Raw genomic sequence first — 21,745 nt, 5'->3', positions numbered from 1 at the left:
GAGTTACTATCTTATGAAAAATGACTGGAGCATCAAAACTTTATCAAAATACATAGTTCTTTTGCACAATAACCCTCTGTTAATGTAGCATTCAGCAGGAATCTGAATGGTGGTAAGCCACACTTCAATCCTTCATACAATGGAAGTCGACAGCAAGGGAACAACTCTAAAGGCAGTAACAACAATCACAATCCATTTAATGGACAAGGAGGTGGTCGTGGTCGAGGAAGAGGCCGCAACAATAACTCAAATAGACCAACATGTCAAGTGTGTGGGAAGTATGGTCACTCAGCCCTGGGATGTTATCATCATCTTAACAAAGAATATTCACAAAGCACTGAACAAGGTAGAGGAAACCAAGGGTCAGTCGGCCCTAACAACAATACTACTGCCCTGTTCACGTTAGCTCAACCCTCTAACCCCTTCATAGCCACACCAGAAACAGTAACAGATCCTAATTGGTACATTGACAGTGGGGCTACCAACCATGTTACTCCATACTATAACAACATTAATAATCCAACTGAATATGAAGGTAATGAACTGGTAACTGTAGGTAATGGTGAACAACTACACATATCTCACACTGGTCAGTCTTGCTTGTCTGATGGAAGGAATGAATTTATCTTGAATGATGTCTTGTGTGTGCCTAACATAGCCAAGAATCTCATTAGTATATCAAAGTTAGCCCATGATAATGTTGTGATTGTTCAATTTCACACTAACTGTTGTGTCATTAAGGACAAGGATACGGGCAGAACGTAGCTGAAAGGGGAGCTTGATCGAGGGCTATACAGACTTCAAGGGGCTGGAGTGATACATGAGACTACAGAAGGTCGAGGATCTGCTCAGTACAAAAATAACAAGTCAACTGCCTTAATTCTATCAGGAGTTAGGATTAATGTAGTTGAATCAAGAGCTGTTTGGCATAGGAGACTAGGACATCCATCAGAAAAACCATAGATTATGTGATTAGAGAATGTAAACTGCTTGTTAAATCAAATGAAGGAAATGAGTTTTGTCAATCATGTCAATTAGGAAAGTTATCTGCCTTACCATTTCCTAATTCTCAATCTCATGCTTCTAACACACTTGAATTAATACATATTGATGTCTGAGGGCCTGCTTCTATTGAATCTATTGATGGATATAGATATTATATATCATTCTTAGATGATCACAGCAGATATGTGTGACCATATCCTTTGAAACATAAAATTGAAACACTGGCAGCATTCCAACACTTCATACAACTAATACAAACTCAATTCAACACTAGAATAAAGAAATTATAGTCAGATAATGGGAAAGAATATGACAAAATATACCATCTCGGTCAGTCCAAAGGAATTTCAGTTCGAAAATCTTATCCTTATACCTCAGCACAAAATGGTAGGGTCGAGCGCAAGCATTGACACATCATAGAAACAGTGCTCACGTTGCTTGCACAGGTATCCATGCCCTTAAGCTTTTGGTGGGAGGCATTCTCCACTGCTGCCTATCTCATTAATGGTATGCCTACCTCAGTTTTGGAAAGTAAATCACCCGCTGCCATTTTATTTGGTTCTAACCTTGATTTTTTTAATCTGAGGACCTTCGGGTGTGCTTGCTACCCATACTTACGACCTTATCACAGTAAAAAAAATTCCAATTACACTCGGAGAAATGTGTGTATATTGGTCCCAGCTCGCATCACAAAGGGTACAGATGCCTCAGTCCATCAGGCAGGATCAATACAAGCAGACATGTTAAGTTTGATGAAAGGAAATTTCCGTTTGCAAATCGACCGTGCACCACGATCGTCCAGACGACCGGGTTAACGATCGCTAAACAACCATCGTTTAGTCCGATCACCCAGACGACAAACCTTACAAGAGACACCACGATTGCTGAGACAACAGATTGCACAGACAACAGACAATACGTTCGTTCAGTTTCCATTGTGTAGAATGATCGCCCAGATGCCAGACGATACGATCGCTTAGCACCCACCGTTCAGAACGACCGCTCAGACGACAGACAATATGATCGTTCAGTCTCTATCATTTAGAACGATCGCTTAGCCGAAAGACAACATGATCATTCAGAACTCATCGTATAGAACGATCGCACAGACAAAAGACAAAGCGATCACTCAGTCCTCATCGTGTGACCGATTGTGCAGACCAAAGACAAGACGATCACAGTGAGTCCATTGATCATGGACAGTCCATCGTCTAACACGATCATCTAGGTGACAACCCCACCCATACCTACACACCTTAATGACTCAATAGTCTCGAGCCTTCAACCAATCCTCAATTCCCTACCTCAGTCACCATCTCTCCCTCAAGCACAACCAACCTATCAACCAAACCACACCTTACACTCCACAAACCAGACATCTTCACAACAGCATGCATTACACCAACAGCCATTAGAGACCCTACCTCAAACATTCTCTGAAAACCATATCAGTCTAACCCTGCCTCACATATTACATCCTAACACTACCTCAGCCTCTGCAAGCCCATCACAGTTTACCATCACTGCTCGCCCCCCACTGCTCTGACTCATCCCATGATCACCCGAGAAAAAGCTAGCATCTTTAAATCAAAGGCTTGGATAATAAGCAAATCAACTGATTGGTCTCAAACAGAGCCCACCAAGATCAATACAACACTTGCAACCCCTCAATGGAAAAAAGCGATGGATGAAGAATACATGGCACTAATGAGAAATAAGACATGGACATTAATTCCTCCATCTCCATCTCAAAATGTTGTTGGGAACAAATGGATATTTCGCCTCAAGTGAAAAATGAATGGCACAATACAAAGGTATAAGGCCCGACTGGTAGGCAAGGGCTTTCATCAACATCATGGAGTTGATTTCTTTGAAATATTCAGCCCCATGGTGAAGTCCTCAACGATCCGGGTAGTCACCAGTGCTGCTGCAACACACGGTTGGATGCTGAGGCAACTTGACTTCAATAATGCATTCTTAAATGGACGACTAATTGAGGAAGTTTATATGAGCCAACCATGGGAATATGTTAGCACTCAATATCCAAAGCATGTTTGCAAGCTGGACAAAGCAATATATGGTCTGAAACAAGCACCACGAGCCTAGAATACTACCCTCAGCTTAGTTCTCAAACAGTGGGGATTCTATCAGTCAAGATTCGACACCTTTTTGTTCATCTACTGCAAAGAAGGCTCGGTAATATATCTTCTTGTCTATGTGGGTGATGTCATGGTACAGGTAACAATAATAAACTTATTGAACATCTCATACAAACACTGGACATACATTTTGTACTTAAAGACCTCGGCCAACTTCGATAATTCTGGGAATTCAAGTACACTATCTTGAATCTGGCCTTCTGATAAATCAGTCAAAGTATGTTAATGATTTACTACACAATTTAATATGTCAGATGTGAAACTAGTACTCTCGCCAACAGTCCAAGGTGTACAAAGCTGCTGGCCAACCTCTATCTGAACCGTTTATATATCGAAGTACTATAGGAGCTCTTCAGTACTTAACGCACACAAGGCCGGACATCACGTATGCTGTCAATCAGCTCAGTCAGTTCCTTCAATCCCTAACTGATGTCCATTGGCAAGCGACAAAAAGGGTACTTCGGTATATCAGTGGCACCAAACACTATGGAATATACTTTCAACCGAGCCCGAACCTATACATATTTGCCTACTCGGATGTTGACTGGGCCTCTAACCTTGATGACGAAAAATTAGTGGTAGCCTATTGTACTTTTGTGGGAAATAACATCGTCTCCTGGGCCTCGAGGAAGTAAGCAGTGGTAGCAAGGTCGAGCATTGAATAAAAATATAGAGCATTTGCTCATGCCACCTCAGAAGTCCTCTGGCTTTAACAACTACTAGGTGGGATGGGATTACAATCCAAAACTAGACCAACTATATGGTACGACAACCTAGGAGCAGGAGTCTTAGCTGCAAATCTGGTGTTTCATTCTCGAACCAAACATATCGAAATTGATCTTCACTTCATTAGAGACCATGTTCACATCAATATTTCCTATGTACCATCGACCGATCAACTTGTTGACTGTCTCACAAAGCCACTCAACAACACACATTTCTATACATTACGAGCCAAACTAAAAGTACTTAAAGTACCCTCTGGTTTGAGGGAGGATGTTAGAGAAGAAATTAGAAATGGAAAAGGCAAAGCTAAGGTGGAGGAAGAAGGGAATGACTCACCAAGGTAGTTAAGAATTTGTATACCACTCACCAATCATGTGGTGCCACTTGTAACATTTTTATTCTTTTGTATCATTACAATTATAACAATTAGGAAAAAACTTGTATAAAGGAAAGGGCTGTAGCATTTAATATTGATTCATTGGAAATACAACAAAGAGAAGAGAAAAGGGGAAATCCAAAGGACATTCAAAATTCCCAATCTATATTCAATCTTCAACTATTTTTTTGTTTTTACAAACAAGAAAATTTTGCAAAATCTTAACATACCCACCCCTATAAATCAAATAGAATAGTTACACACCTAGCCTTTTATACAAGCTTAAATAATTATTTTTTTAAAAAAATCTATCTTCTTAATTTCAATAATCGAAAATTGACAGATTCAATATATATTTTAGTTATGAATTTTAATTTTATCAATCCATCTTTTTTTCTTTTTTTTTGTTTCTCTTTAGTTACTTTTAAATTTTATCTAATCAAACTTAATATAAACAAAATAAAATCAGATTACGTATTTTACCCTACTATTTATGTTACAGAGATTTTAATTAACCCAAGACAAAATATACACAATTTTCTTTCATTGTTTTTCCAAATAATATCAAATCTTATTATTTTAAATGAATAAAAAAACATATTGCATTCGACATTAAAATTTTATCTTAAAAATCTATATCTAAGAAATTTAAATCACGTGCAATGCACGTGTTTGATCACTAGTTAAATTAAAAAAGAAAAAAAAAGAAAAAAAAAGTGAGTTACCTGATGGAAAGATGTTTAATTTAACTATTTATAGAGAAAATGTAGATTTCAAATCACAAATTGTAAATAATCAAATATCATAGATAACCAAATTTTAAACCAATTAAAATAGCGTGAATTACAAACAAATTAGAATATATTAGTGATAACCAACTTTTAAACCAATTAAAATTACGTAAATTATACACCATTTAAAATTAAAACATTTATTTTACCCACGTGAATGATTAGTTTTGTTTTTTTTTTTAATGATAAAGTTTGGATCTTCAATCAAATATTAGAATCAAATATTAGAAATAATCAAATTCTAAACCAATAGAAATTCATGTGAATTGTAAACTATTAGAATCAAATATTAGAGATAACCAAATTTTAAACCAATTTAAATTACGTGAATTATAAACTATTATTTAATATTACTTTTTTTAATGATTTAAATATCAAATTACATCATATAACCTTATAATCAAGGAGCAAAAGAGAAAGTCAAATATTTCTCCCTCAAAACTTTTAGATAGTATAGATTAGTTGAACATGATCCACCTACATGTTAACTACATAATGTTCAAGTGCCATGTGCATAACCTTAGATTTTGTTATATTAGATTTAGTTACGCAAATTTAAAACACAAGATACAATAAAGGATCAAATCCATTAAACTAGAAACATTACAAGTATTTAGTAGACATTGTTCCTGAAACCTTTATTTTTTGTTTTGTTCCTATCTGGATTAAACTAGAGTGTGTTCCCCTGGAGTTGTGGATGGATAGGGGTTTAACAGTGTTAGCTAGTGTCGTGGGTAAACCTGTCTCTTTTGATATTGCAACAAGAAAGCGGCGACGGTTATCGTTTGCGAGGGTTTATGTTTAAGTGGATGGGGATTCGTTAATGCCCTCTTTAGTCACGTTAGAATGCGGGGTCAAGAGTTTATTATTCCAGTAGTGTATGAGTGGAAACCTCGTAGGTGTGTGTACTGTGGATCCTTTGGGCATTCTGGTGCTGTGTGTAAGAAGCAGGGTGTGGAAAAGAGTCAGGAGTTGTGTATTGTGGCGGTAAATGAAGGGTCTTTAGGGGAGAATGGGGGTATTGAGAGTATGAGGAAGGGGCAGGACGTGGGTATTGGTGAAAGGAGAGATAACCCAGTGGTTGGGAGTAAGGGTGTGGGAGTGTTGACGAGTTTACTATGGTCAGCCGTCGTAGGCGCGATAGAGAAGGTGTAGGCCATAGGGATGGCAGTGGGTCACCGGACTCGGTGCCCTTGAGGAACAGAGCAGTATATGGGTCCCCTGGAATTACAGGGTTTATGAAGCATGTTGATGATCGTAATAAGTTTTATATTTTGTGTGATGAGGAGGAAGACTCGTTGGCTTTGGTTTTAGTATAGGCAGATCCTGATCCATTGTCTATTATGGATGAGATGTTCGAGAGTTTGGGCAAAGGCCCAGTGGGAGGTGGTAGGTGTGATCTGTTACCAGGTCCATGATTTGGTGTTCCTGGATTGTTAGGGGGTTGAACGACCCTGTTAAGTGTAGGGTGGTGGAAGACTTTCTGGCTTCATCCTCTGTTACTTTCTGTTGCTTGTTTGAGACGAGGGTTTGTCGTGAAAATTTTGGTATGGTGATGGGTAGGTTTGGTGATGCATGGAGTTTTGTGTGTAGCTATAGTGTGTGGGGAGTTGGGAGGATCTAGGTAATGTGGCAGAAGTCGATGAGTTTTCTATTGATGTCAGTAGGGATCAGTTTATTTCTGGGACCTTAGTGGATATTGTATCTACTTCTAGGGTACATATCGGTGTTGTGTATGCCTCTAATCATGTGAACGAGAGGAGGAACTTGTGGTCTCAGTTGATGAATGTGTGTGTCTCGTGGCAGCTTCCTGGAGTTGTTTTGGGGGATTTTAATGCCATTCGTAGTAGTTCGGAGGATTTTGGTGGTTGCCCTAGCTTGAGAGACATGGAGGAGTTTGATGGGGCATTATTGGAGGTGGATTTGGTTGAGTTGGGCGTGACAGGTAACTGGTTTACTTAGACTAGTAAAATTCAGAGGAATGGTATCTTGCGCCGATTGGATCGTTGCTTGTCTAATTAGTCGTGGAAGGTAGCTTTTTCGTATTCGGAGGTTAGGGTTGGTCAATTTCTGATCATAACCCTCTTTTGGTATCTACATGGGAGACGAGGAGTAGGCCGCCTCCCACTTTTCATTATTTTTAGTATTGGGCGGAGTCTGAGGGTTTTATTGATACTATCAGATCAGTGTGGAGAAGATCTGAGGATGTGTCCCCGATGGTTAGTTTTGTGCAAAATTTGAAGGCAGTGAAAAGAGTTTTACGTGCTTCATTTGGGAGGCGTATCTCTGTGTTAGATGATGAGGTGAGGGCGGCTAGGCAGGTTATGGAGATTGCTTAGACGAAGGTAAAAAGGGATCCTAATTCAGAATCGGTGTATGCAGAGGCGGCTCAGGCCACTGAGGTGTTCTGGTCAGTGGCGAGATGCCAGGGTGAGGTGGTTGGAGTTAGGTGATATGAACACAGATTTCTCTCATCGTTGTGTTTGTTCTCGATGCAGCTGCAGTGTTTTATTTACGATCATGGATGCTGGAGGGACTCACCAAATGGTGCATGACAGGGTGGCAAGGGTGGCAGTAGAGTTTTTTCGAGGATGTTTAGGGTCTCAGCCAGTGGGGTATACGGATTTTACTGCCCGAATTGGGGATATTGTGCATTTCAACTGGTCCGAGGAGGGGCTGGAGGCGTTTGGTCGTACAGTGAGTCGGGATGAGATTAAGAAGGTTTTATTCTCGATGAAGTCTGGGAAGGCTCCTAGGCCTGATGGGTTTTCGATTGATTTTTACAGAGCTGCTTGGAATGTGGTTGGGGATGATTTCTGTGATGCTGTGCTGAATTGTTTTGAGTTCTGTTACCTACCTGATGGAGTTAATTTTATTGCTATCACTCTTATCCCAAAGAGGAGGGGAGCAGGACGTATAGAGGAGTTTCGTCCTATTTCTTGTTGCAATATTGTGTATAAGTGGATCTCGAGAATCTTAGCTGAGAGATTACAGTTATGGTTGCTAGAAAGTAACCAGTCTGCGTTTGTTCCGGGTAGGTTGATTTTTGAAAAAATTTTATTGTGTCAAGAGCTTGTGGGGGGCTATAAGGAGGGCAAAGGGAAGTCACGTTGTGTGTTGAAGGTCGACCTTCAAAAGGTATATGATTCGGTAAATTAGGATTTTTGTTTAGTGTGTTGCTGACTATAGGTACGCCCCTTCAGTTTATTAGTTGGGTGAGGGCTTTTGTTACTTCACCTATGTTCTCTGTGATGGTTAATGTTTCCCTTGAGGGGGTTTTCCTGGTAGGAAAGGGTTAAGATAGGGGGATCCGTTGTCTCCTTTTTTGTTTGTGATGTTGATGAAGGTCTTATCTAGGTTGTTGAATAAGCCTCCTGTGTGGTTTAGGTTCCATGATCGGTGTGAGCGTGTGGGCTTGACTCATTTGGTTTTTGAAAACGATTTAATTTCTGTGCAACTGAGAAAAAGTCTTTGGAGTTTGTGAGGCAGGTCCTAGCAGATTTTTCCGGGTTGTCTGGGTTAGTTGTTAATGTTTGAAAGAGTTCCATGTTTGTTGCGGGTGTGGAGTCTGGGGAGACAGAGGAACTAGCTGCATTTATGGGTTTCTCTTTTGGTTCGCTGCCTGTTAGGTACTTGGGTTTACCTTTATTGGTGGGTCAGTTGAGGGATGAGGATTGTGCTCCTTTGATTCAGAAGAATACAGCTCGTATTAGGAGCTGGGCAGCGTGGTCTCTCTCATTTGCTGGGAGGTGACAGCTTGTTAAGCCTGTCTTACATTACAGCTTGTTAGGCCTGTCTTACAATCCTTTCAGGTATTTTGGTGTAGCATCTTCGTGTTGCCTGCGTGTGTAACTCATGAGGTTGATTGTTTGTTACGTAGTTATTTATGGAAGGGTAGTACAGTGGGTAGGGGAGGAGCACGGGTGACGTGGGATGAGGTGTGCTTGTCATTGGGCGAGGGGGTTGGGTGTGAAGCATGTGGTATCTTGGAACCAGGCTGCTATTATAAAGCTGCTCTGGGTTTTCTTAATTAAATCAGGTTCATTATGGGTGGCGTGGGTGGAAGCTTATGTTTTGCATGGGCGGTCTCTGTGGGCTGTTCGGAGTGAGGTTGGGAGGTCTTAGTACTTGAGGGCTATATTGCGAAATAGAGATAGATTCAAGTATTTGGTTTGTTTGATGGTTGGCGATGGTCGGTCTTGTTTTATTTGGTGGGATCCTTGGCTGTCGGGGGGGTGCAATTTTGGATTCTTATGGGTCTATGGTGGTTTATGTTGCAGGGAGTAGTTTGGAGGCACGGTTTTTTCGGATTTCATGGTTGGTGAGGAAGGTTGGAGTTGGCCTACAGTGTCTTGGGAGCTTATTGAGATTTGGGGTCTTATTCAGGCATGGGGCCGAGGGTGAGGGGGGAGGATTATTGGGTGTGGGTACCGGATGTGAGTGGTCGGTTTTCTATCGTTAATGCGTGGGAGTGTTTGCGTCCTCATCGTCCTAGGGTGTCTTGGATTTTTTTTTTGTGGGTGGAGGGTGGTATTCCGCATCACTCCTTTTGTGCTTGGTTAGCTGTAAGGGACAGGTTGGGTACATGGGATTGGTTGAGGAGTTGAGTGTGTTGTCAGAGGGGGGTGCTTTCTGTGTGGGGGAGGTGTGGAGTTGCGAGATCATTTATTCTTTGAGTGTGTGTTTGGGAGAGAGATGTGGTCTGGTGTGTTGCATCAATTAAGCTCGTCGCATCGGGTGGCGAGTTGGGATGTGGAGTTGAGTTGGTTGTGTCGAGTGGGGTCGGGTAAAGGGGTGCGTAGAAAGTTATTCTGTGTTTTTTGGTGTGCTTCCATATACTACATCTGGCAAGAACGCAATCGACGACTGCATGGAAGTAGACCGAGGTCGGTGTCAGCTTTGGTTCACCTTATGGTCTCTACGGTTCGTGGCCGTGCTTCTTCCTGGCGGGTTGATCTTTTTGATCTTTTATAGTGTATTTCAGATGTTTTTCTTGTTGTACTTCCCGTTGTTCTTTGTTTTTTTTTTCTCTCTATGACTCTCTCTAGTGGTCTGCGAGTTTGTTTCTTTTGTGTTGGTATTGTTCTGATCTTATCTTGTAGGCTTTGTTTTTGGGTTTGTTACCCTATCTTTGCTTGTGCTTTGATGCTTTGATGCCTTGATCTCGGGCTATGGGATCCCCGTTGTTATTGTATAATAATATCACATATTCTAAAAAAAAACATTACAAGTATTTATAGGTAAAAACAAAAAATAAACAATTAACACAATTACTATGAGTTACACATTAACTTACACCACTAAACTTAAATTTTTTATCATATTTCAACTTGACTATCCTAAATAAAAGCTACTAACGTTAATTCAAAGGGAAATTCTAATTCATTACTTGCAAATTAAGCTTGCACTAACTTTCAACAAAGTCTATAAATATGTAATTTTTTTTATCAGTTATATATATACACAAAAAAACACAAAGAATTTCTTTGTCCAATTCTTTTTCCTTTTCTATGCAAGTAACATACCATAGCGATCGTTGAGTCTTGTGGTTGAAATGCGAGACAATTGTTTAAGATAATCTTGAAACCATAAAAGAAACAAAATAGTCTTAGAAAAATAATGTGAATTCGTTAAGTTTGGATTAATTGTTTTTATTATTTCCTTATTCTCTTATAATACTTTGCTCTAACGCTGTCAAATGAGTTTTTTTCCATAGATTATTCATTTCAATGAAAGGAAACCATAATTCAAAACATCCCAAATATTTCATTATTTATGATATAAACCGAATTCTATTGAATTCTTTAACATTTCATTATTGTTTTAATAGTAGAATTCTATTGAATTCTTAAGAGACACTGGTATACAAATACGAAAGAAATACACATAAATTTGGTGAAGTTCCTTCACTTCCATGGCTCGTCTCCACATTTGTAAGGTGGACAATATTCAGCAGCAATATCTTTGATTTGAATTCCAGTGTCATAAATTTCTCCATTTCTCCAAGAAGCAGGAATAACATAATTTGCATAAATCCATCTCTTATTATATCCTGAAGTTATCATCATTGATATTTGTAATGCTCCTCTTGGTACGTCATTGCTATCCCAAATAGCACCTTGATGCTTTTTCATAGGGCTCCATTTTGGAAAACGAACCTATTAAATAATTCAATGCACAAATAACAACAATATTTAGTATTTTAATTAAAAAAATCGATTATTGGTGAATCATTACAATTAGTTATTGAGGAAGGTTGTACAGTTTCAAAGTGACCTGAGCTATATTAACTGCATGTATATCAGTTTGGCCACCTTGATATAAGAATTTGATAGCCAAATAGTATGGTTTGTTGCTCCATTCTACAATTTGCACCATCAAATTTTTGTTCTTGTATTCACATGGTATCCTGCCAAAAGGAAAAAAAAAAAAAAAAGATTAGTTGACTAATTTTGAACTAACTTAGGCTCAACAAATAAAAAGTGCAAAAGTTATACATGAGATATATCTACCTCTTGTATTCGATATCCAGAATATCCATTTTCAAAAGTTCTTCAGCTTTGCCCTTTAAAGCCATGCTAGAGAAAGCTTTTCTACCCATAAAGAATTCTGTTTTGTTTTCATAATTTTGATCTGTCACAACTACTTTAGTCCCCATTGTGTTGCACAATCTGTTGTTCTTACATCTTACCTACATATTTATATTATGATATTTTCATTAATAGTTACAACCGTTAAAGTTAAACAATGTAAAAGATTAAATTGTATTAATTAGAATTTTTAAACTAATGGAGCATAGAAGGAGAAAATGGAGAGAAAACGAAGAAGAAGAAGTAATATAAATATATATATATATATATATATATATACCTGATAGCATGCACCACATCCAACTCCTTTTTTATAAAGGGATGGCCCAGCAGCTGTATAGTATCCTTTGGAGATATCAAACTCCAAGTTTCCATATCCACATGTCCCTCCATCTATTATATCATCATACCACTTCTCCAATCAATTTCAATTTTCTTTTTACCAACTTTCTATTCTTAAAAAGATGTATCTTTCTATAAATTTATTCAAATTTTTAATTAAATAATGCAAAACAAATATTCAAAGTGAAACTTAAATCTTTACATGAGGTAGGTCTATCGTCGTAATAATGAGTAGCCTTAGATTGATAAATACAACGATCACAAGCACTAACTGAAGAAACAAGAAAGAAGAATAATAAACTAAGAAACCAAACCATTTTATGAAGATATATATTGATATCTATATGATTTATGTAAAAGAATGAAGGAAGATGAGGTATATATAGTTGCTTCATAGATTTTTTTGTTAAAAAAAAATAAATGTTTGAATTTGAATAATTATCAACAATGTTACTTCCAAGAAGGCAAATTGTATTTGATCAATTGATGTTATTTGTAGTTGGAATTATTTGAATTGTTGACTTTAATGCATGGCCTTAGAAAAATAGACAAAAGTTAATGGTTTGCATTTGAATAAAATGATGTAATAAATTAAATTCTTGAATCTAGGATAACCATGCTATCCAAGCTATAAATTATTGTAAGATTATTTCTCTTTGATCATGTTGGGATTCATGAATCAATTAAATTAATATTTGAATCCATGTGAAGTGTTGAAAAATAGAATGAAAAGGTTTAAATTTATATATTAACCTATAATAGATTAACTTGTGGGTCTATTGGTATTTGGAAACAAGGTATAGAATAATAATGAATATAAAGATATATACAAATCAAAATGATCTAATACTATATTATATACAATTATTTAAATGGAAAAGCTTTCTTTTCTTTCTATTGTTCATGCCCATTGTATATATAAAGAGCAATCCATGGGTTAGCATATTATAGTAATATTGGTGTATGGGTTTTTAAAAATTCATGAACATGCACAATGGTTTTGAAGATCCTACCAAACTATTAATTATTCAGGTATTATATCCAAATTTGTCAAATTCTTCAAAAAAAAACCCTTTTAAAGGGTTAGAATACTAAATAATTATCCTACTATATCTAATTAGCGATCAACTAATTTCATTAAATATCAACTTTGTTAAGTTATATATATATATGTCTAAAGTTCATATATATATATATATATATATATATATATATAAAGTTTATTATTTTGAGTTAATGAATTTATGTATTTTTAATATATATATTTTAAAATTTTTATAATATTTTCATTTGTTTAAATTTTGTTTTTAACCTTTGAATTGTATGAGATTTTAGTTATTTAATTATGTGTTGTAGATAAATTTACATAAATTAATCCTGAAAAAAAAAAGTTTTAACCCGACAACCTAATATGAATTTAATGGTTGGGTTGAGTTGGATTGAAGATTTTATTTTGGGTCTTTTGGGTTGCCAACTCAACCAATCTAAATTTTCGGATTGGTCCAAAAATACCCTCAACCCAACCCATTTAAATATTTTAGATATTTAGAAGTTTTATTTGTATAAAGTGTAAAATCTCGACCAAAAAATTGGAGGTTCAAATCTTCCTCCTATATAATGTAACTTAAAAAAAAAAAAAAGTATATAGCTGATTAAATCATCTTTTAAGGTACAAGATCTTCATGATTTGTTGTAAAATAATAATAATAAAGAAAATTTAAATGCTTAGGATGATTCTATATAATTTATAGGAACATCAAGGTTTTGAATATATCTTTACCCTCAAGTAAGGTAATACATAAAAATTATCGTTGAGTATAATTTAAGCATAAATTACTACCAAATCAATGTCCTTAATAAATAAATATGACTTAGTAAGTAATATTTAGGTTAAAATAGTAATGTATTTATCACTTTGAGTTTCATTCTACTTTAGTTTCTTTAATTTGAATAAATCTTAAGTTTAATGATTTTAAAGTTAATTTCAATTCATATCAGTAAATAATAATAATAATAATAATAATAATCATAATAATAATGTAAGAAAAATGAAGAAAGAGTATAATTAAATCGTTTCTAATAGGCAGCATGTGGCGTTTGTAGTCCAACGGTTAGGATAATTGCCTTCCAAGCAATAGACCCGGGTTCGACTCCCGGCAAACGCATATTAACGATCATTTTTCTCCTTCGAGGTCTTATTTTGGACTTTTTTTTTTTGGGAAAATTGCATCGAGTAGCTTCTTTAACATGTATCTTGGTATCCATATCATCCTTTTTTAAAAAATTTCAAATATGGGAAACATATATAACAAAAAGATTTAGATTTTATTTGTTGTAGAAAATTTTTCTTTATTCCAAAATTACTCTCACAAGATATATTTCCCTAATGTTCATTGTGTGAATTGTCTCCTTCCACATTTTCCTTTCTCCTTTAGCATCAAAGTTTCTGCAACCAGTTGTAAGAATTGCAGTCAATTCCTTAGTCGATTTCGATTTTGCATTCAACTTTCTACCTTGTTTTCGAGTTTCTTAGGTTTTGATTTCTACTTTCTCAATCGATTTGTGGATTTTTTTGAAATCAAAGCTGAGAAATTCGAATTTGTGGATGGTTGTTACAACAACCAACCCTAAAAATTGTGCTCAATTGTTTCTGATTATGTTTTGATTCGAATACGTGAGGTTTGTTTTCGAATTTCTCAAATTTCGATTATGTTTTAATTTCAAAATTGTTAGGTTTTGATTTATAACTTCTCTGTCGATTTGTGGATATTTTTTTTTTCAAAAACAAACTTGGGATTTTAATTTTATGGATGGGTTTTTTCAAAAAACAACATGATATTATTGAAATTTGTGGAGGGTTTGTTTTTGAATTTCTCATTATCGATCTCTACTCTCTTATTCTCAATATCAAATCTCTTAATAAATTTGGAATAGAGAAGAATTTCTTAGTTTTTGGAGGGTTTGTTTTCAAATTTTCCAGTTTCTGCCTTCTTTATTTGTGATTTTTTCACAAATAGAGAAGAATCATATTGTTTCTTACTCTTAGATTGCCATTTGATTTCTATTTGATAATACGTAGTTTGTGTTTTTTATCTGATTGACATCTGATTCTATTTAGTACTTAGTAATTAATGATTTTTATTTGATTGTTATTTGATAATACGTGGTTTGTGTTTGTTATCTGATTTCCGTTTGATTTCCATGTAAGGCAATCAGATTATGAAAATGAGTTATATATTATTCATTTTGTATATTTTGGCAGCATGTTGTAGTTATGGTTAAACTTCCAACCATCGTTTTACATAATGATCAATGGGATGATTGACAATGCTATGTAGGTTACAAATAAAGGGAAACCATTGAAGGTTTCACAGCGGAAGTAGGGACTGTTCCCAATTTTAATTTTTTATAGAACGTTAAATTACAGCAAAATAATATCATTATCAAATATAAATTACAACATGCTTTTGAGGGAAAGAATTAGAGAAGAAGAATTACTTACCCTTGAAGAATACATTCTTCGTGTAAATCCCTCGATCCACGATCATGAATATTTCGATCTAGATCTGATCTCCACATCAAGACACCACCACTTGAGAACCCTCTTTATTCTCTTGGGAATGAGAATATGCAGGAGTGGTGAGCTATGCACAAACTTTTGGAAGAGGGAAAGAAGATGAGAGGAAGAAGAAGAAAATGAGAATTTTTCCTTCTTTGTAATTTTCTTGGAAGAGAGAAAAAACCGATTGTGAGAGCAACCCACGTAACCCCCAAACCCATCAGATGAAGAAGGGGAAAAATAGGGAAGGAATTATTAATTCAAAAACTAATTAAATAATTTATAAATATATATAAATATAATAACAAACTTATTATATATATAATATATATAACTATATGTTATATCAAATATAACATATAACCTATAGTTATTATATTGTATCAAATACAGTATAACCTATAGTTTATATTTTCTCTCAACATTACACGATATTTAATATAAAACATATTTATATCAAATTCAATTATACGGATCTTATCCATATAATTAATATTCGAATCATATTCAAATATTTAATTTCTCTCAACTATTTATGGTATTTAACATAAATCATATTTATATTAAATTTAATTATATGAATCTCATTCATATAATTAGTATTTGAATCATATTCAAATCCTCTAAAAATCCTTTATATTATAATGTATCTAGTACATTATATTAATTATATCACATATAATTAATTTAAACAATTTTATCACATATAATTAATTTAAACAATTTTATCACATATAATTAATTTAAACAATTTTATCACATATAATTAATTTAAATAATTCATCATATATAAGTAATTTCCCTCAATTAATTTGAACACTTCAAATTAATCCAAAATTAATTCTCAATTTAATCCCTGATGAGCTACATAGGGGACTTTATGAACTTATAGATTGAAGCTCCAATGGTACTTGGATAATTAATTAAGGATAATTAATTAAGGATAATTAATAAAACTTTTTAATTAAATTACCCAACATCCATTAACTGCTAGTCATTCCACTAAAAACTGACATCTGCACCTTTCGCAGTACATATATATTTCTGTGTCCATTGGATATAACCAGCCAACAGTGCGATGACCTTTCAAAAATACTCGTAAGTACAGTTGGGCAAAAATTATTGTTTTACCCCTATAGTACATCAAACTCCTTAAGTATCACTGATTCCTCTAATGAACAATAAGTCATAGTCCATCTATGGCTAAATCCCTCTCGGGTCAGGAGAGAGTGTGCTCGCATTGTTCAAGCCCCGAAATCAACCCTTAAGAGAGAAATTTATCTACTTACCCAGACATCAGGGAAAGAGTAAGTTTCATCTTGTATAGCTGTATTCCCAGCTCCTCAATCAAACGAATCCCCAAAATAGTAGGCATATTGAGTTGGCAATCTGAGGACTACCTTCATACGCAGGAATTCAATACTCACTCAAGATTTAGGTTATGTCACCTCATCCTGGTGAAATGTAATTCTTTAGTATTAACGAAGTTATATAATAAGACTAATCATTTCATGGTCTGCTTTGATACAAACTCTTTGTATAGGATACTCCACTCATATGTCTCTGCATGAATGATCAGGATCAGATCATTTATAGCACTTTACAACACTTGTAACATCTACGAAGCGGACCGTATCCCTAGTATAACCAGGATAAGGTACCTAGTCTTATCCATCTACTACATACCATTTAAGTTATTATTTAAACAAGATCCATCTGCATGTCTCTACATACTTGTTTAAATTATATAAAATAATCTAGGATCTTAGTTTATTGTATTGAGTGTACGCTCATAAAATAACAAATATTTTATTAATAATAATTTGTTTATACAATGTTTACAAACTATGAGAACAAAAGAGAGATTTATGACACTGGTCTCAACAATCTCCCACTTGTCCTAAAGCTAAGCGATCGTTTAGCTACAAAGGATATTAAACAATAACATGAAGTGCTAGACGATGGTGTTAAGTGATCGTTTGGTTCTATACGATAGAAGTAAGTGATGTGATGAAGAGCTATACGATAGCCCTGAGAGATCGCTTACTACGATCGTTTATCTTTGATTGGGAGCTAAGCGATGCGTCGAGTGGCTATGCGATAGCACTACACAATCATTTACCTCTATGCGGCAGCTCAGCGATGCGTCAAGTTGCTATGTGATAGCACTATGCGATCACATACCTTTGTGCGGTAGGTGGGCGATGCATTGAATGCTATGCGATGGCATTAAATGATCGTTTGCCTTTTTGTGCGCCTAAACGATTGGCTTCATGCGTTAGACAATGGACCTACGCGATAGTGTGTGACACTAAGCGATCGTGTAGCTTCCTTCGGCACTAGAGGATGACACTATACGATAGAAGGAAAATACTACACGATTGTGTAGCTTTGCTAAACGATCAAGCATTTACTAAACGATCAGGCAAAATGCAAGACGATGGTCGTCATTGCTAAACGATGAGACTTGGTGAGATGTTTAACATGTGCAAAGGATGTCGGTTCGACCGGTTCTCTTATGGTCTGGTCCGGTTAAGCTTCGAATGGTTCTTAGCTTTTCCGGTTCAGACGGTTCGGGTCTGGTTCAAGCTACTTGAGTTCATTTTGGAGTGATTTGAGCGGTTCGGGAGCGGTCGGAAGCTGTTTTGTAATAGTTTAGCTTCTGTTTGCTTGTTTTTGTCAAAACTAAAACCATATCCATCCGTGTTTAATTATTTATGCATTTGACATATGTTATAATTAAATAAATCTTGTTTGTGCATATAGTATGCCATTTAGATTTAAAATCCCACCATAGGAAGCATGTAACATGCATTGAAAGTATGTTATAATTGTTATAATATATAGTATACATGTTAGGGTTTCTTGTAGTTAATATAAATGTTATATTAAATTTGAATGCCTCATGTATGTTATGGATGAATAGCATGTCTAAAGTTTTATAAGTTGTTATAAAATTGGGTTAGACATTTAAAATCCATAAATGACAGCTGCGTGCTTATGTAGATTGACCACCTGTTTTAATTGTTAAAACTTATAAAACCTAGGTTACAAACTCAACCGGTATATAATCCCGTCTAAGGTTGGGGGTACTTAAGTTGACGGATTACGGAACACCTCCTACCTGGGGATTATGGCCGAATAATTGAGCATTGGTAACCGGTTTTATGAGCATACATGAGTGATGTGAGGTAATAAAATGATTTATCACCTAGACATCATAGGTTAAAATCCAATTATAAGAGTTATACTTGGATAAACCACATAGACTTAGGGTTGTTTTATTAGCCAAAAAGAACCTAAGTATAAATATACCCAAATAGAACGCTTCAGTGGCAGTTTAATAACTTTTATATGATAGAGTTATTAGAAAACTTCAGTGGGAGATTTATAACATATATGATACGTTATTTTTAGCTCTCACGTCTCTAAGAGTTCACAATCCAGATTTAAGCGGTACTTCGTGTCACCCTGGGAGTGACCTGCCTTCGAAAACTATTTTTTAGCTTAAATCTAGATTTCAGTGAATAAGAAGAAGTTGTTCAAATATAAGTCTATTATACGATAAATAGATTTCAACTACCACGTTTCCACATAGTTTACACCGTGAGATTCATATGACGCTTCGTGTCACCCTAGGAGTGACCTCCATTCGGAGATGTTTTGTATGAGTAAAAAATGGAGGAAGTAGTTCATAGTAAATGGGTGAAGAATATGTGTCAATATATCCTACGGTCTCCTCCATTAGTCTGAACCGTGAGATTCCTATGTTGCGCCTGCTGGTTTGTTTTAGGCGGCTCTTTGCTAGTCGTTTAGCGACGGCTATCCCCTCGAAGAGTTGTAACATAGGATTCGGAACAACACATGCTTCAGTAAAATGAATAGGGTCTTATAGTTTCGTCTTCTATGTTGTCTTCTATTTTTTAGGCAAGTTCAACCGTTCTATAAGATCCAAAAATGGCGGGTCACACTTACAAGAATTACTATGTTGTTAGTAAAGATCTTGGCCGAAAAGTATAACCAAATGACTATAGGAATAAGAGTTCTTCCAGAGACAACAGGAATAAGAGTATTCCGGGGATAGTGTAGGTCAAAATTGTTTGTTTTAGTGAATGAGTATCTGACTGCCCCTCGGTAGCACATAATGGTTATGGGTACATTGTTACTTTTTGGTAAAAATTTGATTTTGGATTTAGTTACAATTTGCTAATTAGAATTTATTTGAATTTTATCAGCATGTCGAGTTCTATAATACTCACTTCCGACATTATTAACGGTAAAATTAAATCAACAAACAAATTACTAGCGGTTGATTACACCAACAGAGTTTTAACAGAGGATTGTCCTCTATCTCCCAAGTCATCTAAAATTATGAATTGTGTAGATGAGAATGCTGAATTGGAACAACAAGATAAATATGATTTACTTGTTATTAAAGCATGTTTAGTGGAAAACGATAAAATCTAGATAATTGATTCAAGTGTTGTTAATCATGTATGTACTATCTCACAGGAAACAAGTTCCTATAGACAGTTGATAGAAGGTGAAACAATCTTTAAGGTAGGGACCGGGGAGATTGTTTTAGCCAAAGCGGTGGGAGATATGAAGTTATTTATAAGAGATAAGTATATTTATTTGAAAAATGTATATTATATTCCTTCTATGAAAAGGAATCTAATATCCGTCTCTTGTTTGCTAGAACAAAATTATAAAGTTTATTTAAAAAATGGTGAAATGTTCATCAAAATGGGAAAATAAACAAATTTGCTCTGCAAAATTAGCAAATAACTTGTACATGTTAAAACCAATTGAGGTCAAAGCTATGCTGAACATAGAGATGTTTAAAACTAAACCAACTAAGGTCAAAGCTATGCTGAACATAGAGATGTTTAAAACTGTCGGGGCTCATAAGAAGAGGAAGATTTCTCCAAATGACTATCTTTGGCACTTGAGACTGGGTCACATAAATCTCAACAGGATTGAGAGATTTGATTAAGAACGGTCTTTTAAACAAGTTGGAAGACTGTTCATTACCACCACGTGAGTTCTGTCTCGAGGGTAAAATGACAAAAGGATCTTTTTTTGGAAAAGGTCTTAAAGCCAAAGAAACCTTAGAGCTGATTCACTTAGACATTTGTGGGTCTCTAAATGTTAGAGCTAGAGGAGGGTATGAATATTTCATCAGTTTTATAGATGATTATTCCAGGTATGGGCATGTTTACCTAATGCACCAAAAGTCTGAAACTTTTGAAAAGTTTAAAGAGTATAAGGCTGAAGTTGAAAATCAATTAGGTAAAAAGATTAAAACGTTTTGATCGGATCGAGGTGGTGAGTATATGGACATAGAATTCCAAAACTATTTGATAGAACATGGAATTCAGTCTCAACTCATAGCCCTTGGCACATCTCAGCAGAATAGTGTGACAGAGAGGAGAAACAGAACCTTGTTGGACATGGTTCGTTCCATGATGAGTTAAACTCAGTTACCAAATTCTTTTTGGGGACACACAGTTGAGACTGCGGTATATATTTTGAACATGGTTCCCTCGAAAATTGTTTATGAAAAACCTTACGAGCTCTGGAGAGGACGTAAAGAAAATTTATATCACTTCAGAATTTGGGGTTGTTCAGCATATGTGTTGGTGCAAAATCCTAAAAAGTTGGAACACCGTTCAAAAGTATGCCTATTTGTAGGCTACCCAAAAGAAACTAAAGGTGGTCTCTTTTATGATCCTCAAGAAGATAAAGTGTTTGTATCGACAAATACAACCTTCCTGGAGGAAGATTATATAAAGAACCATCAACCTCGCAGTAAGCTAGTAATAGAAGAAATATCCAAAGAAGTGACAAATGTATCAACAAGATTAAGGTTCTGTAGTTTGTAATTGTATTGTACAAATATTTTATTTATTTAATAATATATGAGATGTTTTATTTGACGTTTAGTAGCATTAAACCCACAAACCAATAAACTAATATCCAAGGTTATCTTCTATAGCTTAAACATGTATGTATCTCAATTGTTTATAGTATGCTGTAATTTTTTATTTTTTCGAATGCATTATATTCTGTACTTTTCTGTAAAACTTTTAAACTTGTAAAATTTGGAATTTGGGTATGATTCCCTTTCCGCTCTAGGACCTTAACTGGTTCCTTCAGTATATGAGATGGATGTAGTCAATATGCCCATTTATTAG

The 21,745-nt window shown here is 35.4% G+C and overlaps 1 protein-coding gene and 1 non-coding gene across 2 annotated transcripts; one reads left to right on the top strand and one right to left on the bottom strand.

Annotated features, from left to right (window-relative positions):
- Positions 1-10,963: 10,963 nt before the first annotated feature.
- On the bottom strand, positions 10,964-12,306 carry LOC120072079 (expansin-like A1). The gene is made up of 5 exons (XM_090311325.1): positions 12,192-12,306; positions 11,928-12,040; positions 11,570-11,748; positions 11,334-11,466; positions 10,964-11,215 (listed from the first exon to the last, which is right to left on the bottom strand). The coding sequence occupies exons 1-5, from the start codon at positions 12,304-12,306 to the stop codon at positions 10,964-10,966; spliced, it is 792 nt and encodes a 263-aa protein (XP_090167451.1).
- Positions 12,307-14,082: 1,776 nt separating this feature from the next.
- TRNAG-UCC (transfer RNA glycine (anticodon UCC)) lies at positions 14,083-14,154 on the top strand. The gene has a single exon. It is a non-coding gene; the product is annotated as a tRNA-Gly (tRNA).
- The last annotated feature ends 7,591 nt before the right edge of the window (positions 14,155-21,745 follow it).

This window comes from Benincasa hispida, chromosome 2 (genome assembly GCF_027475165.1).
Source record: "Benincasa hispida cultivar pf3 chromosome 2, pf3_genome.v1.1, whole genome shotgun sequence".
Classification (NCBI taxonomy): domain Eukaryota; kingdom Viridiplantae; phylum Streptophyta; class Magnoliopsida; order Cucurbitales; family Cucurbitaceae; genus Benincasa; species Benincasa hispida.
The sequence above is the reverse complement of the archived record's forward strand: the minus strand, read 5'-3'. Positions and strand labels throughout refer to the sequence as shown.

Bases quoted from the DNA above. Each gene is read 5' to 3' on its own strand.
- LOC120072079 (XM_090311325.1), bottom strand. From the start codon at position 12,306: ATGGTTTGGTTTCTTAGTTTATTATTCTTCTTTCTTGTTTCTTCAGTT. The intron at 12,041-12,191 runs GTAAAGATTTAA...ATGATATAATAG, and splicing joins CGACGATAGACCTACCTCAT to ATGGAGGGACATGTGGATAT. The intron at 11,467-11,569 runs GTAGATATATCT...TCCTTTTGGCAG, and splicing joins CTGGATATCGAATACAAGAG to GATACCATGTGAATACAAGA.